This window comes from Rhagoletis pomonella, unplaced genomic scaffold, assembly GCF_013731165.1.
Source record: "Rhagoletis pomonella isolate Grant_MI unplaced genomic scaffold, Rhpom_1.0 Rhpom_scaffold_00013, whole genome shotgun sequence".
NCBI classification, from domain to species: Eukaryota; Metazoa; Arthropoda; class Insecta; order Diptera; family Tephritidae; genus Rhagoletis; species Rhagoletis pomonella.
This window is the reverse complement of record NW_023458567.1, coordinates 19,361,418-19,377,613: the sequence shown is the minus strand read 5'-3', so window position 1 is coordinate 19,377,613 and position 16,196 is coordinate 19,361,418. Positions and strand designations below refer to the sequence as shown.

Below are 16,196 nucleotides of genomic sequence, written 5' to 3'. Positions count from 1 at the left end.
GAAGATTCACTTCCTACGCGGACTCATTCTTATTTTTATAGCCCACTTTTGAAATGTATTGTAAAGTTGGAAGGTTGAAATTAAATACTTACACTTACATACATATATGGGCGAAGTCGTGGCTGAGGAGGATATATGTACATACATACATACATATGAATTAATGGACTTTTTTTCGTTATGTATGGATAGTTTAAAAATTTCTCTTTAAAAAAAGTTATTTAAGGAAACTAAAATTAATGACTATAAATATTTTAAATACATATTTGAAAAAATATAGTTTTATTCATATTATTTATATTTTTTTATTTCAGTTTCAACACATCACAATATTGTGACCATTACTGTATATTCATGCAGCGCCCATCGTCATCCGATGCTTGAATAGCAACACATTCAGCCTGAAAGCGCGCTACGTTAATTGTTGACATGACAACCGACGAAGTAATTTTGCGGTAAGTCTATGCTTCTTCTAGTGGAACAACAAGAAAACCCACGTCTAACTAATATAAGCTCCCACATGCTTATGCTAACAAGAATTTCTATCAAGTTAAGAGAAATTCTTAGAATTATGTGAATATTGAAGAGCTAAGCCGTACTGCGCTGGCAGTAAGTCTTAGCAGAAAGAAGATGAGATATTAGTTCGAATAACAGACGAAGTTTTCCCTAATACGCTTAGCAAATCAACTAAATGACAACAGATTTAGATCTTTCGTATGCACGTATATTAGTGTGTGTGTGTATTATCTTTATTTAATCTCCAATATTTTTATATTTTTATGTTCATTCATTTTTTGTTATGTCTTTATTTAAGTAGGTAGTTTTCCTAACTACCCGTTTTGTCTGTATATTCTTACAATACAATCTACTTCGTTTCAATCACATTGATGTGCTTAACTGTTGCTACCGCCGGCAGGTCAAAAGGTGGAAAATTAAATTAAGCATAACATGTTGGCCGGCATTCTTCCTTTCACATACGTTCTTAGCTATACACGCGCCATGCCACGATCCGGACGATGTCCACGATAAGCGATGTGTGCACCAGCAGCAGCTGTCTCGGCAGTCTTCGACTCATCACTTGTTTCTAATCCTGCCTGCGTCGCTTTCAAAGCCGCCAGATCTCGTCGCCGTCTTCGTCGTTTGCCCACAACTGTTGCTCCAGCCGGCAAGCCGGAGAACGTACCCAATTGTAGCAGTAGCGGATTACTCACCAACGCTGCCGCAATTCCCAAAACTGCCGCTGTGGCGAGTGGTATGAGGAAGCTCTTGGCTAACAGCGCCTTCGACGACAGCTCGTGCGGTCCCTTGTGCGCTGGTACCTCATGTGGTGCGTTTGGGTATGTGTATGAATACTCACCACCCGCACCCGCATATTGACCGCTGCCTTTACCGCCATAAATATCGAAGGGTATAGCGCCGATTTCAGCGCTGTTGGCACCACCATAGTAGCCGCCATGTCCGCTGGCACCGTAGTGACCGCCAGCATGAGGCTGGCCATAGTCGATGTAGTGTCCATCTGCGTACGGACGCGTCTCTGGGTAGCTGTGGTGCGCGCTCCCACCGGCACTGCTATGTGAATAGCCTGATGTTAGGCCGTGTATTTCGCTGTTGCCGAAGGGTTCTGACAGTGACGTAAAGAGGGAAGTGAGAATATTGTAGTGGCAGAAATTGACTTTGAACACTTGAACATATATGTCTTGGCACTTACTCACACTGATCCTATCCTGAGCGCCTTGTCCGCGCAGCTTCTGCCAGTTGTTGAATGAATTTGCGAGCTGCTGGCTGGGATCGTTGCTGTTATGCTTTTTGTGCCCAATTATGTCTGGAAAAGTTATGGGTTTAGAGACGAAGCTGGATGTAGCGCTGTCGCGATTGTGATATGGTGCACCAGGGGATGTCACAGAGGAGCTTGGAATGGAAGATGTTTGGCTTGTTGAGCCCGGTCCTCTGGAAAATTAAAAAAAAAAAATTAGGGGAACATTAATCAGATATGGAAGTATGCCATACGAACTATAACCTAAGAACAGACAACAGACAAACTTAGGATTGATTATTTGTGGATCAAATATTGGAATCATTGAAGTAGAGAAAGGCTGCCTTACTTTGCTTAAGATACTCTTATCTTAAAAAGACGGACTCGCAGTTTGCAGAGCCTGGAGAGAGTGCTTACTCCTTTTGAATTGCCATTGGACATGAGAGTTTATGTGGGACCGCTATAGGGATCTGAAGAGGGAAGCGAGACGTATTTGCCGCAACAAGAAGAGAGAGGCAGAAATACGTGAGTGCGAAGAGCTTGAAATGCTGGCCGACAGGAGGAATGCCCGAAAATTTTACCAGAGAGTTAGGCGACTTACGGAAGGTTTAAAGACCGGGGCGCACTCCTGTAAGAACAATAATGGCGACCTAGTAACTGATGTCCAGAGCGTACTTAAATTATGGAGGGAACACTTTTCCGCCCTACTAAATGGCAGCAGCACAGAAAGTTGTGGAGAAGAAGAACCCGAGCCCGCAGTCGATGATGACGGAGTCGACGTTCCACCGCCTGACTATGACGAGGTACGTATAGCAATAACGCGGCTGAAAAACAACAAAGCCGCTGGAGCTGACAGCCTGCCAGCTGAGCTATTCAAGTACGGCGGCGAGGAGTTGATAAGGTGCATGCATCAACTCTTGTGCAGAATATGGTCAGATGAACGCATGCCCGACGACTGGAATTTAAGTGTGCTCTGCCCAATCCACAAGAAAGGTGACCCCGCCATTCGCGCCAACTACCGCGGGATCAGCCTTCTAAGCATAGGTTACAAGGTCTTATCGAGCGTATTGTGCGAAAGACTGAAGCCCACCGTCAATGAACTGATTGGGCCTTATCAGTGTGGCTTTAGACCTGGCAAATCCACCATAGACCAGGTATTCACAATACGCCAAATCTTGGAAAAGACCCGCGAGAAAAGGATCGACACTCACCACCTATTTGTCGACTTTAAAGCCGCTTTTGACAGCACTAAAAGGAGTTGCCTATACGCCGCTATGTCTGAATTTGGCATCCCCTCAAAACTCATACGGCTGTGTAAAATGACGTTGAGCAATACCACCAGCTCCGTCAGAATTGGAAAAGACCTCTCCGAGCCGTTCGCCACAAAACGGGGTTTCAGACAGGGCGACTCCCTTTCATGTGACTTCTTTAATCTGATGTTGGAGAAGATAATAAGAGCTGCAGAACTGAACCGCTCAGGAACAATTTACTACAAGAGCGTGCAATTGCTGGCTTATGCCGATGACATCGACATCATCGGTAACAAAAACCGCGAAGTCTGTTCTGCCTTTTCCAAGTTGGATAGGGAAGCAAAGCGCATGGGTCTGGTGGTAAACGAGGACAAGACGAAGTATCTCCTGTCATCAAACAAACAGTCAGCACATTCGCGCCTTGGCACCCACGTCACTGTTGACAGTTACAATTTCGAGAAAGTAGAGAATTTCGTTTACTTGGGAACCAGCATTAACACCGATAATAATGTCAGCATTGAAATCCAACGTAGAATCACTCTTGCCAACAAGTGCTACTTTGGACTGAGTAGGCAATTCAGGAGTAAAGTCCTCTCTCGACGTACGAAAACCACGCTCTATGGAGAAGGACTTGGCTTCACTTGGCGTTTCCAATTGGCGTCAGTTGGCACAGAGGAGAAACGACTGGCGTGCTTTGCTGAACTCGGCCAAAATCGCTTAGGCGGTTACAGCGCCAAAAAAGAAGAAGAAGAAGTTGCTCTAGCCCTTAAATTTTTTGTTGAGCACAGGGGATTATAAGTAAAATTAACAACAATGAATATGATAAAGAAAGAGTAAAAGTGAAAACGACAAATTGCTGGAATTCAACTCCTTTCTGGAAACTGTAACTGGACGTTCAACATATGGTTGGCTTGAGGAACTTATCTAGTTGCACGAGTATAGATACATGCCACATAACTCCTGCTAGTGTTTCTATCTAATAGGCATTAAGGTGTTAGCTTTCACTGCAGCTCGCCTTGTTGTTATTTTTTTGGGGTTGGTGTTATGCCGAAATATTTCAAAAAATTTGTTTAGCGGTATTTGCGCTGGTAGTTTTGCTAGTAAATGCTTTCATGCTTTATTTTGCTGGTCATTCGTAAATCCTTTAATACCCTTCAGCCTGCGCAAAATACGCTTGAATTTTGGGACTACTTTTTATACCCTTTTAAAATAGAAATCCACTTAAATCGGTTTTTAATTAAACAATCGGAAGTTTCGCGAAAAAAACAAAAATTAATTAAAATTGCAAACAAAAAATATTATGAGGATAATTAAAATGCACTACCTTAATTTAAGAAGAAAATGGGAATATTCTTTTAAACTGAAAAATTCTCGAAAATTTTTGAATTTAAAAACTTTTCATGAAAAGTAGTGTTTTTTAATTTTTTAAAACCTGAGCTTTTTAAAACGTTCGGTTGTAGAGGACATAACATCTTGTTTGTTTGCAGTAGTTAATGCAAAATCTCCCTCGCTGTAAACCTTTACATTTTTGAATGTCTGCCAACTTTCACTTTTATCTAACTTGCATAGGATTGTGGTGAAAATCGTAAATTCTGTAGGCTTTCATGTTTTTGTAACCCTTTTTTTTAAGTTTTTTAAGCACTGGAATTTTCGTTGGCTTAAAGCTTTTGAATTTTGAGCAAACCAAAAAGAGAAAGAAACACATTTAACAACAATATTTGCTTGATTATTTAATATGAATATTTCGTAGTCTATAAAATAAAGTGAACTTTTTGGCAGATCAAGATGTAATTCCTGTTATACTTTTTTATTCTCATTTCGATCTATGAAATGCCTAAAATTATGCATCGTAAAATTTACCATTTTCAAAGTTATCATTTAGGGTGACTATCAGAAACAGAAAACAGGATTACATGTCTAATCAATTGCATCTAGGATTACGATTACTTTAATCGCAATTTTAAAAATTTTTTAATTAGGATTGCGATAATCGTTAATCGAAGGCATCTTAGATTACGATTACAGTAATCGTAAATTCAACTTTTTTAAAATTACAATTACTGCAATCATAATCTAAGTTCGTTCGATGACTAATTACAATAATTTAAAATTACAATTCTTTGAGTAATCTTAAACGAAATAATTCTATAAATTTGCGAAAGATAAATGCTATATAATTCAACGTGCGCGTCATTATCAATGTTACTCTATTTCTTATGATTTATTATCCACCAATAGACGACTTATGATTTCTACTTTCCACGCTCTTTAGAAATTTTTATGCTCATATTTCTTATTTTTTATTGCATTTATATCCATGCCTTAATCATAAATAAATTATGGTTGTCGTAATTAAAAAATGCTTTCTTCCAAATTACTTTCAATGAGGCTTTCAAAAAATGCAATTAACTTTGGACAAAGAGCAATCTGCCAAAATCTTCGGAAATTATCAAAAATGCTTTGGGATCGGCTTTGATAGTTCCAGTAGTAACGAGATGGTCCTCGTTGTTTGATGCCGTTTCTCGTATATTCATTCATGATAAAAAACTTACGGTACTTGCATGAATACTGCAAAATCATATCACCAACAAGTGCAAAGAGAGCAAAATATACTCTTTGGATGTCTCATACCTTCTTTAGTACCATTAAGTGTCAAACTTAAGAAGGTGGCACAAGGAGACAGTCTTCAGTTATTGAAAGGAGTGGCAGCAGTATTCGGACTGTAAAAAAAATATGTGTGGTAGAATCTGGTAAAAAATGTGGTAGATTGCAAAAAAATGTGGTAGATCTCTGGGCTTGGATCAAACTTTGTTCAAAAATTAAAAAAAATCTACAACGTTTCAACTAAATGGCAAACTTTTTAATTAGACTCTAAAACATATTTAACTTTAGTATAACAAAGTGCAAGATTGATGTTGCCAAAAATTGCGTTGAGTTTTGGAAATTTTTTTCCTTGACGGTGTAAAGCAGTTCCTTCCATATTAAGAAATGTTTCGAACATATTTTAAGAGATTTCTACAACCTTGCGTAGTGCAGCCAGCTTTTCCTTTTATCACATCACGAAGTAGCGAACAAATGTGGCACGTTCCAGCTAACATTTTCACAAAAATCACCGGTTTTTTAACATTTTCGCTATTAATTATTTTTATAAATCATATATTTTGCAATTTAACACAATAAAACCGCGTTTCTGTCGAAAAATTGATTACCGAGAAAATTTACTAGTTTACAGTTTATTTTATCCTCCCATTCGGCTTTGTTTACTTTAAATTGAAAAATTTCATCGTCGTCGGCATAGCGGATTCTTGTATTATATCATTTTTGTTACCATGTACTGTTTAGTGTTGGAGAATTTTTGCTCTTAAAATTAATAGAATTATGTCAAGCAAAAATAAAACTACTCAAAACCGCGAATATATGGCAGATCTCAGACCTCGAGTGGTAGATGCTCAAAAAAGTGACAGATCTACCACAATGGTAGAAGTCCGATCGCTGAGTGGCAGTCGCTTTGGTGAGATTTTTACTTTGTTGCCGGAAGCAAGTGAAGCCTAAACAGCCGGCTGTTTTTTCACCGGAGCTAAGTGAAGAATTTTATGGCTTTGACGGTACTAATACTACTTATCCTATTTATTTATTTATTAATATTATAAATGCGAAAGCGAGTTTGTTAGTTTGCTACACTTACACGCTTTAACTACTCAACCGATCATCATGAAATTTCGCACACCGCCGTTATTTAGCCTAACTTAAAATATAGGATAGATTTATCTCGATTAGACAAAGGGGTGTGGCACATCCCATACTCATGAAGGAGGGCCGCGCCCGGTTTAAAAAGTCAAATTCTACTTGAATTAAGGGAAGTATTTATTTGAAATCTTTATTAAAATATTGGCGTCAGACGAAAGAGGCTTAAAAAGGTTGTACAGTAGTATCTGGTTGGAGTGAACACCCGATGCTACGAACACCTCGAAAGAGTGAACATGAAAATTTTTCTATTGAGCACTCTATAGAGTGAACAATTTTGAGTCTTTGTAGAGTGAACAAAATTTAAAACCAATTCATTCCAAATTCAAAACTGTAACGAAAAACTTAATAACAAAAAGGATAATCCCTTCGCCAGGCCGATCCCGTAAATCCCCGTATAAGGGGTTTTTAACTCGGAGATTCGGCAACTAGTGAAGTGGGAAGACCATCTGAAGATTTGTAACTTCGCCTCTGGTGTGAGCAAGCTTTGGTCAACCGTGAGGTCATTGTCCAATCCGACGAAGTATGACGACAGAGTTGAGATATCTTTTGGCGACCACGCTTCGTCCGACCCGGAGCGATACGCGAGCTATTTTAGCCGACAGTTCATGCTGCATCCTCAGGCGGACAAAGCCAAACGTAGGGTGACCAGAAGGCTGCACATACTGCTAACACCAAGTTCGCCTCTTTTTTCCGCAGCGACGAGGAAAGGATAGCCATCGGGAAAGCGAAAGTCTCCAAAGCAACTGAACCTGACGGAATTTGCATGCTGATGCTCAAAAATTTGGGTCCTGCGGGAGTGGACTATCTAACCAAGGTCCTCAACCTGTCTATGGCCACTCTTATCGTACCAGACATCTGGAAAACGGGGAGAGTGGTTCCACTGCTTAAACCGGGGAAACCGTCCAACAAAGGAGAGTCTTATCGCCCGATAGCTCTCCTTTCCCCGGTTACGAAGACATTAGAGACCCTTCTACTCCCGCACTATACAAATTACTGAACCGCAGCGAATCATAAACATGGGTTCCGTAAAGTGCACAGCAAAACAACAGCACTTGACGCCATAACCAGCCAGATAACTCGTGGCCTTAACCGAAACCCCCCTGTGAGAGAACTATTCAAGTAACGCTACTAGAAGACAAACGGTGGGCGGCGAATTACCTGAGTGGTCGACACTCGTCAGTGATCTTTAGAGACAAATTGAGCAAACCTTGGAGAATAAAACAGGGAATTCAACAGCGTGGTGTCCTTTCCCATTACTGTTCAACTTTTACATTTCTAAGCTCCCTCAATCACCACAGGTAGTCTCGATTGTCTCTTATGCTGACGATTGCTCAATAATGGTTATCTCGCCGAGCTTTCTCGCTTCGTCACTGCACGGAGCCTAACCCTCTCCCCTACAAAATCCTCAGCAACGCTTTTCACCACTTGGACGAAGGAGGTCAGACTGCAACTGGGTATTCTCGTCGATGACGAACCACTTCCGACGTTGAATAACCCGAAGGTCCTCAGAGAACCTTCGAAGGTATTCTCTCCTTCTCGGCGCATACAACCGCAATTGTCAATAAAGTACAAAGCCCCAACAAAGTCCTCAAGTCGCTAGCCGGCAGCACCTGCGGCAAACAAAGAAACGTTGTTGGCAACGTACATGGCAATTCGCCAGCCGGTTTTGAACTATGCAGCGCCTGTGTGGTTACCGGGGACTAGTAGGACGCAGTGGATGAAGCTGCAGACCTGCCAAGACACGGCACTCAGACAGCGACAGGATTCCTTCTGATGTCGCAACTTCACCTGCGCGACGAGGCACATATGCTCCCGATTAAGGAGCATAACACAATGCTCTGCAAGCAATTCCTAGTAGGGTGTTATCATGTTAGCACCCAAACAGACATCTGATTGCGGAAGAACCCTCACCACGGCACATCAGAAGGCATCTATATGGACTGACGGACGAAGTCCGGGGTTCATAAAACTATCTCTATCTCTGAACCCAACAACTTACCGACAGGCCTTGAACGAAATTCAAAGAGAGCCAGTCCCGAGCTATATAGACTCTCGACCTGTGAATGTCGTTCTGGGCACGCAACCACCTGACGTGGACGAGACAGAGCTTCGTCTGCCTCGGGATACTCGGACCACATAGCCCAACCTCGATCGGGCTACTGCAGCAGGTTGAACTCATACCTGAACAGAATAAATGCAGATGTGCCAAATGAATTCCCGTCATTCGGAGAGACGCTCCATGATTCGCATCATCTCTTCGCATGCCCACTGAACCCCACCCTGCTAATGTGTCTGGCCTTATGGACAGACCCCATCGAGGCTTCACGCTTCCTGGGTCTACCGCTATAGAGCTTGACGACAACGATACAACAACAACAGGAAATATGTGTTGGCATTAGCTGCGGGAAAGACGACACTTCAGAGTTCTTAAAAATTTAACTTTAAAAGACGCACAATAAAGATGCGCAATAAAATTGATTTTAAAGAACAAAAACTCAATCTGGATATAGTGAACAATCTGTTTTCTATGAACTGGTCTTGAATTAATTAGTTCACTCGACCCAGATAGCACTGTAGTTTGAAAATATTTAGAAAAGCGTTAGTGCCTGCTTGAAAAGTTTACTTTAAATTAATTATTCGCGATCTATATGAAAAATTTTAATATGGGGCATAAAAGAAAGATTTTTATTGAGGCTTTTTACAAAGGTTGCAACCAGTTTAAAAATTAAATTCAATTGATTTAAGTAAATTATTTTACAATGGGTAACAATCGAAGGGCCGTTGAAAGGTCTTTTTTCTAAACTATATGCAGGAGTGTTGCCACCTGTTAAATTTACTTTAATTTGGTGTCAGACGAGGGAGGTTTAATGCGGTTGTTGTTTGTAAATAATTTAGAGAGGGTTGCGACCAGTTTTAAAAGTCGAATTTAATTAATCTATACACAAGTTAAAGTGCCAAATGACAGAGTGTCGAAAACTTTTGGGTTTGAGGTGTTTGAAGAGGGCTGCCTGTTAAAAAAATTAAATGCCATTAAAATTATTTAATAAGTTAAGTAAAGTTCAAGGTTCATTAAAATATGGGAACCAATTTTATTGGTTCGAGAAGGCATGATTTATAAACTACATGTAGTAGGGTTGCCACCTATTTAAGAACTCAAATTGGACTAGTTTTATTTTCCACTGCTATAGGGCAATTGAAAATGAATCACACGAAAGAGGTTTAAGAAGGTTTTTTTTTTTAAAAATTTGGAAGAGGGTTAAAGAAAATTAGATTGTTTTTGGCTGAGTTTAAGTAAGTTCAAATTTATTGAAATAAATTACACCTAATGTAACGCGCAGAAATTTCACACACTCAGCTAAGGGAGTGAGCAAGATCTACTTTATTATAAATAAAATAATTCTTATATTACGTATCAAATCTCTTTTTGTTGTTTGTTTTTTTTATAAAAAAAAACTTGCGATTCATCTGACCGAAAGGATAGTGGACAAACTAACCGTTTACATGTCATAAGTGAGCAACATTTCAGATATTTGAACGAAGCTGACTATAGTCGGGAGTGGTATATAAAGTATCCGTTGCTGAAAGTAGTCCACGTCGACACGCTCTTTCTGATTTTACTTTTGAAAAATTACTATTGTTAATGGCTAATACTGAATTCAAGTATTGAATGTATGTTTGTTTTAGTATATACTTAGTTAATGTAAATGTTCACCACGGTACTATATGCTGCGGTATGCTATAAATTGTCTTTTTTCTCACTAAAATCCACTCTATAAAATAATTGGCAGTGATTTGTATGGATATTTAATAAAAGTAATCCTTAGGAACGATTACAGTAATCCTTATAACAAAAAAAAAACAGGATTAGAATTAAAGTAATAATTCATCGAACGAACTTGGATTACGATTAAAGTAATCGTAATTTTATCTTTTTAATAAACACGATTACTGTAATCGTAATCTAAGTGCTTTCGATGAAGGATTACTTTAATCGTAATCTTGTTTTTTTTTAGCTTTTTGGGATTACTGCAACCCTAATAGTTTAGTAATCGTAATCCTTATCGCCCAGCTCTGATTCAGAAAAGATTTCGAGGTATATGTTAGAATATAATAGTTGCTACCAGAAGTGTTCTATTTTCGTTAACAATCTTTTTTAAACTGGTTGCTCTCTTGAACAATTATTTCTTGAGTTTTAGGCAGTTGCGATGCCCCAAATGTAAGGGTAGGTTAGGATGGCTGACAAATTTCTAACCGGACAGAAAGGCCAGATACACTCTTGATCACGACTAGCTACTTCATCAGTCGTGTTATTTTCGGTAACGCCATGATAGATACTCAAATTAAAAATTAAATAGTTAAAATTAGAGATGCAAAACAATATGGTAAAAATTTTTTCATTAAGATACATATTTTTGGCGCAATTCCCGATAATCCGTAGTTAATCCGGTTTGTCGTACCGGGTCTCACTGATTTTTTTCTCCGTGTGTGGGTTTGCATAGTTACATATCGATAGCTGAGTAGAAGATCGACCTATGTCGGCAGCCAGTTCGAAAACGCCCTGTCTCATAAAACTTTTCAAGAACACCCTACTTCAGAATTTGATTGAAGAACGCCCTATTTCAGAATTTGACTGAAGAATGCCTCATCTCAGCTGCCGATTCAAAAACGCCCTAACTCAGCACATTTTCAATGTATTTTCAGCTGAGATAGGACGTTTTTGAACCGAATTCGGAGATAGGGTGTTCCACAACCAAATTCTGAAATAGGGTGTTTTTAAATAATATTCTGTAATAGAGCGTTCTTTGATCAAATTCTGAAGTAGGGCGTTCTTGAAAATTTTTCTGAGATAGGGCGTTTTAGAACTGTCTGCCGAGATAGGTCGATCTTCCACTCAGTGACGGCATGTACATAGATGACGTTGAAACATTAATTTAATGGGGCGCATGACAAATATTCCGTTCGATTTGATACATCGTTTTTTTATTAATTTATATAGAAAATATTTTATAATGGAGCATTTCTTCCAAGTATTAAGTCCACTTTGTTATACATAGGTGTATGTTAGTTAAGAGAACTCGAAAATTTCTCACTTTTTAAAATTTTCACACACACATAATTAGAATCATTCTCCCAAGCCCCAAACCCACCTATAAAATTCAGGTGGTGGATCATAACTTTTCGCTGCTGCTGTTGCTGAGCCCGAAGCCGATAAATCTGTTGCTTTTATATTCCTTTTAACGTGACTCTCTCCCTGTGTCGAAGCACCTGAACCAGACGATGAAGAGTACTTAGAATCTGTTGGCGTAAAAGATGTAACACTTGCGCGATCTGCGGCACGGGCTGGAGGCGCGATAAACAGTAACAAAATTATTGTTATAGTCTTAGGTGCTGTTACGCAATTTAGAAAACGAAACATTTTTAGAACAAACGTAACGCGCGCGGAATCATATGTGGCAATGAGTATTTTTGTAAAATTTTGTATTTTGCAGGTAATTTCGAATTAGGTAACTTTTCGAATAACTTCTACCGCGACGCACTACAACACGTAACTAAATACTTCGCTGTGGCGCGTTGTGTCTTTTATAAGAAAGGCAATGACTTTGCTGGCGCTTTTGTTTTAGATTAAATAGTATTGTTGTTTGTGCTCATTGTTTGTTATAGTTGTAGAAGTTGACAGTGCTGTTGTTTAGGACATAGACAATTTAAGCTTCAAATTGTTGCATGGCAAAATATGAGTATAACCAGTAAAATAAGATGGCTTCAAAGTGCTTCAAACAGCGCACAGTGTTTCAGTGTTGAAAAAATGTGATACAAACTTTGGAAGTAAAGTTCAACAAAAAGATTCACCTCCATGAGTCGATTGCCCTGACTGAGTGTGTTAAGTATTTGAGGATAATAGTCTGAAGATTATGGATTTAAGGTTTGCTGGTAACATAAACACCAAATATTATTTTATTTTATACTTAACGCCCTTTGCCAGTCAATATACACTCGCACCTTTTCTTAAAGTCTGGACAGTACAAATAACAAAACATTTCCAAATTCAATTTTTCATTGCGGCTTAATTTTACTTTTCACAGTGCGCGGTTCACAGTTCAAAACTGCGCGGTCTAATTTCTCTTGTCAACGCGAATTATTCCCGCGCGGTATAGTTAAATTTTTTCATTGCGGTCTTAATTTACGCAACCATAATTCACGGGACCCGATTTTTGTTCGCGCGACATCGCTTTGGCAGAGAAGTGCCTGCATTTGGAATGTCGAGTGGATTCGCTCGAATTAAATTCGCTCTTACCGAAATCGCAGAGGGGTCCGCTCATAGGCTTAAGGTCATTTTTTAATTTAGCGTATTTCTTAGGTATTCTCCGCATGATGACAGTTGAATGGGTACATTAATCGGTATTCTGCTACCGCTCCTTTATCGCTGCGTTGGAAAGTGAACTTTGGCTAAGCGCTAGTCTGTCTAATAGGCAAATCAGCAATTGGTATTTAAAGATTACTATAGCTTGGCGAAGAACAAGCGTATGTCTACAATAAAACCTTTCCTTTGCCAAAGCAATCTCTTGTGAAGTTTTTGAGAGCGCACTTGGCCGCCTGATATATACTGACTCGAATTACCTCCAGTGTTGTCTTCGGACATATGTGTTTGTAACAACATGAGTCATTTACAGAGTTTGGAGTCCAGGATTAGACCTAAATATTTCACCTCGGTGTCAGTATTGATTACGACCTTATTTAAAGTTATATTCTTCCTATCTCTAAGAGTTCTACTTCTGGTAAAGGCGGAGATGGCTGTCTTAGATGGGCCTAAGATGCACGCTGGGGCACCAGTCGGTAATTAATGTTTAGAACTCCTCAGTTAGTAGAAATCCGTTTTTTAAACATCAGTCTCACGTCATTCGATGACATTTCGGTCCAGGGTTTAAGATCTCGTTAACCAAATCCTCCTTTATTTTCCAGTGGTAGTGAAACTCTTTTGTTCGATTTGGATGGTATATTTTCATCTCTTTGAATAGACTGGTATGAAGTAATGAAGACTTGACGTTGACTTAGAGCTTTTGTTATAGTCCAAAGAAACTTCCTAACCGACTTTCAGAACTATCGATGAAAGAATGTTACTCCCTAGTCAATACTATTTGAGTCTTTCATACTCCTTAAGCATCTGAATCCTTCCTTTAAACCAATTTATAACTCGTTACAGTTTTTAGCCTGAGTTTTTCATTCGGATCGGCATAAAAAGAAGGAGCCAACTGGTATTCAGAGCTAGCGGTCTAAGGTTCAAGCAACATTTCTACTGAAAGGCAAAGGATCGTGGACTATGTCTAGAGAGGATATGAAAGCTTTGTAGACACTTCATATAAACTGCTACGCATAGGTGATATGAGCGGTCCAACCGTCCAAAGATCATGGACGCTCAACACATTCATTATAAGGGTCAACCTAACCTGTTATTCTAGAACCGGAATTTACAAAGTCTCCTGTTTGCAACACCCCCTTCTCGGAAGCTGTCACTTGATTGTGTACCCTATCCCCATCTTAGAATTTTTAATACCACAATCTTCGATTCACTAATTTTCCATTGCCGTTTTTAAATTAAAATGTTTTCCCACTATTATCGAAACACTGTGCAACAAGGCTGTGGGAGTTTGCTTGCCACTTCTCTCTTCTCTTTACAATTGCTTGATTACGTGGTAAGCCATATTTTAGTACGAGCACCTACGCATTTGCTGCCTCCCGTCGGCGTTATCGTCGTCACCAGCAATTAGTGACGCTAACTCAATTGGCTAACCAACAACAGTATGTAGTATGTGTAGTAGTAGTTACAACAGCAGCAAAATTGGTACCAACAATAATTCAAATGCGTTAGTACATTTTTATAATTCAATCATTTCACTTTTCAATTGGGGGTCTATGTAACTTTTAAGCACTTTAGGTTGGGAAAATTGCAAAGGCGCTTACCAAATATTTTCATTTGATTGCGTATGAAATACTTAAAGCGCTTAGATTTTTATTTTTGTTGTTATACATACATATAGCATTTACAATTTGTGTTTGCAACAGTGTACTGGTGTTGCCACCAAGCGAATCAACGAAGCATAAAATGTCACTTAATTCACATCGCAAGCAACATTTTATTTCAGTTACTATTTTTTGAATGATGCTACCAGCTGGATGCAAACTTCAATTTGGTTTTATTTATTTCCCCAGTAAACAAAAAATCTAGATTTTGGTTGACGCCGAATTTCAAAGCACAACGTTAAAAGGGCTGGTAAAAGGTCCCAAATAGGTCAGTAGTACGCCAAAGTTTTGGCCTGGTCCCGCATTTTAGAACTCTATCTCGGCGTTCGCTGAATACTTCCATATCCAGCGGCTTACGCCCCAGGCCACCCCCACATTTCGGGTAACTGTATCGAAAATATCTCTAAAATTCCATGCTTGAAGGCAATCCTGAAAGCTTTCGACTCAGACATAGACAAAGGGAAGTCTCCTACTGAATGCCGTAGCCTTTTTAACGCACATACATATTTACATAGAATTCGACTAATTTGGTTGCCGGGTTATGTCGGAATATTGATAGCAATTGCAAAGCTAACGAACTGTCAGGGAAAGGAGGTGGACCATCCACAACCTTCCGGAAAAGCACACGGTAGATATATCACATGTACATATAATGTACATAGCCTTACCGTAGGCCGTAACTGACAAAATTTTTTTATTACATAAAATGATGTGGGGACTTATAATTCGATGAAATGCATCATAATCAATCAAAAAGGGAATTTTGGATTTTTACTTAGTTACACTGCGATCGATTACATCGATGTATTACAGCGACGATGTGAGATGGGGCCTTTCTATATTAAGGTAACGACATACAACATGAAGAAACAAATATTCGCATTTATTGGGTGTAAAATCGCCATAAATTTTTTTGAGTTGATCGCACTTTAGATCTAGGCGGCGATATGATCCTTCCTGCTGTAGCTGTTTGGAGGAAGTTGGCGATGAATTCCCTCAACACTTCAATAGTTTTGACTCGCGCTTCTTGATTAACCCTAAGGAAATCCAAGATTTAATGTAGGGTTAAATGTTAGTAATATAATAATGGGCAGCTTCTTTAATGTCTAGATGCGTTCCTAAACTTGTTGTGACCACCTGAAAACTAGTAAAGTGTTTGCTCGTGAGCTCGATGGCTTGGTGGGTGGCCAAGACTACACAATTAAGTTTACTTTAGTGAGTAAGCAAGTTTTTATTGGTATGTGGATGTACATATATTTATGTGTTATTTACTTTTGTGTTCAAAAAGATCTAACACTGTAGTCAAATTATGTGTGGCAATATTTTTACCATGCTGCTAATTAAGATAAGTGATTACAATATTATAAAAACATAAATTAAATGTTATAGCAAAATTCAAACGCCATGAGAATTCAAACGATTATTTGACA

General features: G+C 39.1%; 1 protein-coding gene across 1 annotated transcript; it reads right to left on the bottom strand.

Annotated features, from left to right (window-relative positions):
• Positions 1-805: 805 nt before the first annotated feature.
• Positions 806-12,166, bottom strand: LOC118748255. The gene is made up of 3 exons (XM_036482630.1): positions 11,898-12,166; positions 1,709-1,947; positions 806-1,621 (listed from the first exon to the last, which is right to left on the bottom strand). Exons 1-3 carry the CDS (start codon positions 12,164-12,166, stop codon positions 987-989), a joined length of 1,143 nt encoding a protein of 380 aa, XP_036338523.1. The 3' UTR covers positions 806-986.
• Positions 12,167-16,196: the final 4,030 nt, after the last annotated feature.